The 6,277-nt window shown below is 44.5% G+C and overlaps 1 protein-coding gene across 1 annotated transcript; it reads left to right on the top strand.

Moving 5' to 3' along the window:
* Positions 1–430: 430 nt before the first annotated feature.
* LOC310986501 (transcription factor SOX-10-like) lies at positions 431–4,368 on the top strand. Its single transcript, XM_083972433.1, has 4 exons — positions 431–538; positions 943–1,634; positions 1,925–2,196; positions 2,322–4,368. The coding sequence occupies exons 2-4, from the start codon at positions 1,189–1,191 to the stop codon at positions 3,107–3,109; spliced, it is 1,506 nt and encodes a 501-aa protein (XP_083828559.1). The 5' UTR covers positions 431–538; positions 943–1,188; the 3' UTR covers positions 3,110–4,368.
* The last annotated feature ends 1,909 nt before the right edge of the window (positions 4,369–6,277 follow it).

Genomic DNA, 6,277 nt, shown 5'->3' with positions numbered 1-6,277 from the left:
AAGAAATCCAGGTTTTATTGTGAATCTGGTTAAATCAGAGCAAAACTTTACAAGTCCGTTTTTTTTATTTTTAGGAACGTGACCACAGGAGGCAATAACTCTCCTCGTGATTGTTTATTTGTTTCATATAACATGTCAACACGTCCAACAAACCTGGCCTTCTCCTGCCTCTAAATGGCCGCACTGTAGAGTCATTTAAGCCACTCCGATGTAAAATCTCACCTCTTCCCTGTTGGATATGTTGCACCGTGATGGACAGACGGGGCATTAACGGTGTATCGCTCCTCGGCCAGTCGGAGAGCAGCGGGATAATTAGTTGACCAATGGGAGCGCGCTGCGCTGCCGGGTTGGGCGGGGCTGACAGTGTTCTGGAATGCTGCCTCTCTGGGAATGTTTTCCACTTTCAATCACTTTTTTTTTCTCCCGGTCCCTCTCACAAGGCGCTCTTTAAGCTCCGCTGTTGCCACACAGAGCAGCCATTCATCGGCTCTACAGTCAGCCACACACTCCCATGTTGAACCACTGGACATCTAAATTGGTAAGTTATGTAATTTTTTTTAAAGAAAATTTCTTCGATAAAAGAATAGGTAGGCCTATATTTCATACTAGCTTATGTGCCAGTTGTATTCTCCTTACTTTTTACTGAAAGAGCTTTGGCCGTATTTTTTAGAAATTAGATAGGCCTTTTATTTTTTTTCTATAACTGCTCCTTCTATCCATCCATTTAGGCTATTAGCCTATTATCATTATTTTTTTTAATGTTATTATCATTATTATATTATTATTGTTATTGGCTAGATATAGGCTACCGAATTGGTCACAGTTCATCCGTTACAAAGCTGAACCTAAACTAGCTGAAAACTAAAATGAGCTACAATTTACTTTTGGACCTCAATAATAGGTCTACTAAAGAGTTTCTGTTATATTACATTTGATTTTTAGGTGTAGCAGCTTTTGCTGAGACGGATTTCCAGCCGACGGTGGAAAGGACACTTTTACGCCGGAGTATGGCTTTGCCTGAGAAGAGTCAACAATAACTGGGATCGACGTAGACTCCAAACCTTCTGATTCAGTTAAAACGATTTAATTACACTGAACAGTCTGGACTCTCGAGAAAACTAATTTTGCACTCAAAAGAACGTTGTCATTAGTTGAAGTTAAATTTAAAAAAATAAAAAAAAATAAAAAATGTCGGGCGAGGAGCACAGCCTGTCCGAGGCGGAGCTGAGTCCCGGAGGGTCAGACGATGGTCATTCACTGTCACCAACTCAGCCCGGAGCGCCGCCCGGCCAGGACTCACCTCTGACCGGGGCGCCTCCGCAGCTCACCGCGCTCTGCGTGGGGGAGGGCAGCGAGGATGATGGAGGCAGATCCAGAGGCAAATCTGACGGCGAAGAAGACGATCGTTTCCCGATCGGTATCAGGGAGGCGGTGAGTCAGGTGCTGGACGGATATGACTGGACACTTGTGCCGATGCCGGTGCGCGTAAACAACGGAAACAAAGCAAAGCCCCACGTCAAAAGGCCCATGAACGCCTTCATGGTGTGGGCTCAAGCGGCGAGGAGGAAACTGGCCGACCAGTACCCCCACCTGCACAACGCGGAGCTCAGCAAGACCCTGGGCAAACTGTGGAGGTTTGTATGGAGAGGCTGTCCCAGCAAAGAACAGTGTGGCTTTACAGTGGTACATTTCCTGTGCAGCTTGTACGTAAAGTTACCTATATGAGGAGATGTAACCTATAGATTCAACTTAATGGCAAAAGTTGGCAAATTGTAGCCTATGCTCTTTGTCCATCCTCATTTATCACGCACGAGGTTGATATCAGCATCATTTTCAGACATATTAAAAGAAATAGCCTACTTTCCCTTGGACTCATAAGACTAAATCACTGCTTGTTTTTCGACCCCCCCCCCCCCTCCCTCAGGCTGCTGAACGAGAACGACAAGAGGCCATTCATCGAGGAGGCGGAGAGGCTGAGGAAACAGCACAAGAAGGACTACCCTGAGTACAAGTACCAACCCCGGAGACGCAAAAACGGCAAACTAACGACTACCAGTGAGTCCGATAGCCAGGGGGAAGGGGAGGCCAGCCACTCCCAGTCACACTACAAGACCCTGCACTTGGAGCACAACGGCGGGGCTGGGTCTCCCCTGGGTGATCTGCACCACCACCACCATCACCACCACCATCCTGCTGGTAGGTGGCCGTGCGCACAAGATTTGTGTTTTGACATTTCCATAGTTCTTAAATATGAGTAAACAGAAAACCGTCTTGTACCTGATGTCAGAGTTCACCTGTGTCCTTTCTCCTCTCTCCCACAGGTCAGGGTCACAGCCCACCCACGCCCCCCACCACCCCAAAGACAGAGCTCCAGTCTGGGAAGCTGTCAGATGCCAAGAGGGATGGGGCAGCAGGAGCGGCCGGAGGATCAGGGGGGTCCAGGGGAGCCCTCGGGGTGGGGGCTGAAGGCGCATCCGGTGGTCCCTCGTCATCAGGCGCTAAACCCCACATCGACTTTGGCACCATGGACATCGGTGAGATCAGCCACGAAGTGATGTCCAACATCGAGCCGTTTGATGTGAACGAGTTTGACCAGTACCTCCCTCCGAACGGCCACCCGCAGAGCGGAGCCGGCGCCCCCGCAGCCGGATCCTCGGCCTCGTATGCCTACGCCCTGGCTGCTGCTAGCGGGCACTCGGCCTGGCTGTCCAAGCAGCAGCAGCAGCAGCCTCAGGCCTCTCCGTCTTCCTCCGACCCCTCCAAGGCCCAGATCAAGAGCGAGTCTGCGTCTGGGAGCCACTACGCCGAGGCTTCGTCCTCCCCCTCCTCAGGCACCCACGTCACCTACACCCCGCTCAGCCTCCCTCACTACGGCTCCGCGTTCCCCTCGCTGGCCTCCAGGGCTCAGTTTGAGTACGGAGAGCACCAGGCCCCCGGGGCGTACTATGCCCACTCCAGCCAGGCCCCGGGGCTGTACTCAGCCTTCTCCTACATGGGCCCTACACAGAGGCCTCTGTACACTACCATAGGAGACCCCTCCAGTGTGGCCCCCTCCCACAGCCCCACACACTGGGAGCAGCCTGTTTACACCACACTCACAAGACCTTGAGGGAGACCAGCTGAGCAGAGGGAAATATGGGAAGCGTGTGAGTGGATCTGTGTGTCTGTTTGTGTGTGTGTATGTGCAAATATGTGAGCATGTGATTGCATATGTGTGTGTTGGTGTATGTGTGTGTGTGTGTGTGTGTGTCCATGCCATATTGATGTTGTATTAGAGGTTTTTACTTTTGTAGCCAATATAATGCAAGACGCATCCACGGGGCCTTACACAGTTAAATAAAATATTTTAAAAAAACAGCCACAAACTCACACATTATAAGGTGTGAATCATGGGTCAACAGCCAATCAAACGACAAATAAAGCTTAACAAACGTGTGCCATCAAAAATATGAGTTGGGATGTACAGCACGTGTGTTTTTGAGAGACGGACAAGTGAGAGAGACACTGAGAGTGGACAGATGTGCATGAGTGACTCAGATTTGACCCAGACGCGATGGGTTGAGACTGACATAATCAGATTTTATTAACCAAACTAAAGGATGTTCTTGATGTCATTGTGTTATTTTATATGAGTAGTAACTTTATTGTCATTGTCGATATCCTAGGGTGTAACTTTATTGTGACTGATTTGATATTACACTTACACATCTGCACCACTGCTTTGGGAAAAGCATGTTTTGTTTCAATAAGATGTTCCCTGGGGTTGTTGTTGTTGTTGTTTTTTTCGTGGCCAGAAAAGGATAGTTGCAACCTTCTTTCTTTGTAGATAGCACAGTCTGTACTTCTGTCCTTTCTTTACATGAACTTCACTGAACTGAGCAATGAAGCATTTAAGGGGAAAATAGGAAAAAGAGAGGGAAAGAGAGCTCTTAAAGATGTATTTCAGCTTATCGCTCAGTCTTGGACACTTACCTCAACTCTGTTCATTATGTGCCAGTAGCAAAGGAGGAGTGCAACCCCCCGGATACCTGATCGACTGAAGGTATTCAATATATCAGAACCTTAAACGCCCACTTCAGTCTTCTTTTTTGCTTCCTAAGTGCCTAACTTTTTTTTTTTGCTGATTCACATCTGATTCATCCAATTACTCAGTTAAAATCTATAAGCACAAAGTCTCAACCAAACCTCTCGAGATAATTGGCCAGCTTTGGGTCCTACTTAAGGATTAGAATCACATGTATGAACGTTCTGCGCTGCATGTAGGCCAAAAGCATGTTTTAAATAGCCCTCTTCCTCTTCAGCAATGTGAATAATGGTCATTACCACAGGTTTCACCTTTAGTAAGTGATGCATACTTTATCATTTTATACTGACCCTCTTACCATGTAGTTATTATTTTTATGTAAGTAATAATGCATTGTGTGTCAAAACTTTGCTTCTTCCATTTTGTATAATTCTGGATAGTTTTGTAAAGTGTTTGCTATACATTCACTTGAGTATTTTGGCTTCCTTACAAGAAAAGCAATGTTGAAATATTATTGTTGTCATTTATTAAATCAATTTATTTATAAAAAACAAACAAACAGTGTAAGGTTGTGGTTTTATGTGGCAGTGCTGCTGTGGACAAAACACTTTGTGCAGTTGGCAAGTGAAGGGTGAAAAAAATAAAATTAAAAACATGCTGCTGACGTGTGAACTGCAATAAAAACACAATCGGAGCCCCACCAACCTAAGCTGTTTAGTGTGTTTGTGTGTTGTAGGCTAAAATTGACTACTAATTCCCCACATTTAATCAGCTGGGGACTGCGTGTTACTGAGAAAGACAAAGAAAGCCATTCAGCAAGGGAGAGGGACACAGAGAGAGAGAAAGGGTGGGTGTAAAGAGCCAGAGGCAAGGCCAATTTCAGCGTAACCAGCGTACACTTGGACTTTTGTACATGGCTCTCCTTTCACTCTGTCCTCTCCTCTCCACCTGAGGCTGCCTCCCTGGATCTACACTCAGCTGCAGTTAAAACCCATTCAGAGAGTAAGAAGTAAAAAATCAGGTTCATTAAACTGACATGACAGTGTTTGATATTGGAAACTGTGAGATCTTTCAAAAGAAGAAATGAATATCAGTGCTGGGTTGAAGGTGAAATAGTATTTTCAGTGCAGTGGTGCGTTGTAAATAGAAAGAAAAATATAAATACAGTATAACATTATGTCCATAGACCACACTTAGTTCACAAATTTAGCACCGTGGCTCCCAAAGAATTGATAAACTCATTAATAACAGCCCTATACACATAGACAGACCCTTGCTATGAATAATCTTTATATGTGTGAGAAAAAAGTTAAATTCATAGGAAGTATTGATATTATACTAAATAGCCTACAAACACCCCAGGGTGCTTTGTCTGCTTTGTGTAGTAGTTGTAGCCTATCCAGTTTTTTTTATAACAACGATCCAAACTCCATCAACTTTTCTGCTGTTTTCTTAGTAGGCCTATTGCCTTATTCAAAACGCAAAACTGTCTCATCATGTCAAACATCCTGTAATTGTAAACTCTACATGAATAATAGAAAATTAATAGGCCTATAGCATAATGCATTATTCAGCATACAAGTTGATCACAGGTTTGTAGCCTAATCTACTATCTACATGAAGTGTGATAATATTTTATCAAATAATTGTTCTTACTGATTTTGGTCTGCGTTGTAAAGTCTTTCTAATGTTGTCCTACTCCACTTGAATGCAATGGCAAATATTCTTCTTTTTCATCAGCTACATAATTTCTCTGATGCAACTTTGCATAGGTAGGCTACTCAGCAGCAGACTTATATAACAGAGGACTATTTCAAATTCTGTCACAGTAGCCTACTGCTGTGCTGATTAGCCAACGTTAATAATAATCCAATCCAATAATAAACACATATGGCTACATTTTATAACACTCTATCCTGACCTTTTGAGAAGAAAAAGTGGTTTATTCACTTGAATATTGCACACTGAACTAGTAAATTTTACATGTGGGAATCCCTGTAGACAGCAACAAAAGTGAAAGAGGAGGGACTTACATACACAAACATGCACGTGAAGAAGGCCTAGCATGGCCACGCTGCCAGATCTGAAGTTATGATAAAAATAAAATAGTTTTTCTACTGTAGCTATTTATTAATTTCTTTTCATCTTTAGTTTTACAGTAATAATAGACAGATGAGCTTCAATGCACCAGGTCAGACCCTCTATGGTCAGACCATGGCCGTTTATAAAACGGGTCAGACTCAGGTCAGACTC

This window comes from Trachurus trachurus (assembly GCF_905171665.1).
Source record: "Trachurus trachurus genome assembly, chromosome: 1".
In the NCBI taxonomy this organism is placed as follows: domain Eukaryota; kingdom Metazoa; phylum Chordata; class Actinopteri; order Carangiformes; family Carangidae; genus Trachurus; species Trachurus trachurus.
The sequence above is the reverse complement of the archived record's forward strand: the minus strand, read 5'-3'. Positions and strand labels throughout refer to the sequence as shown.

Bases quoted from the DNA above. Each gene is read 5' to 3' on its own strand.
- LOC310986501 (XM_083972433.1), top strand. From the start codon at position 1,189: ATGTCGGGCGAGGAGCACAGCCTGTCCGAGGCGGAGCTGAGTCCCGGA. The intron at 1,635-1,924 runs GTTTGTATGGAG...CCCCTCCCTCAG, and splicing joins ACCCTGGGCAAACTGTGGAG to GCTGCTGAACGAGAACGACA. The intron at 2,197-2,321 runs GTAGGTGGCCGT...TCTCTCCCACAG, and splicing joins TCACCACCACCATCCTGCTG to GTCAGGGTCACAGCCCACCC.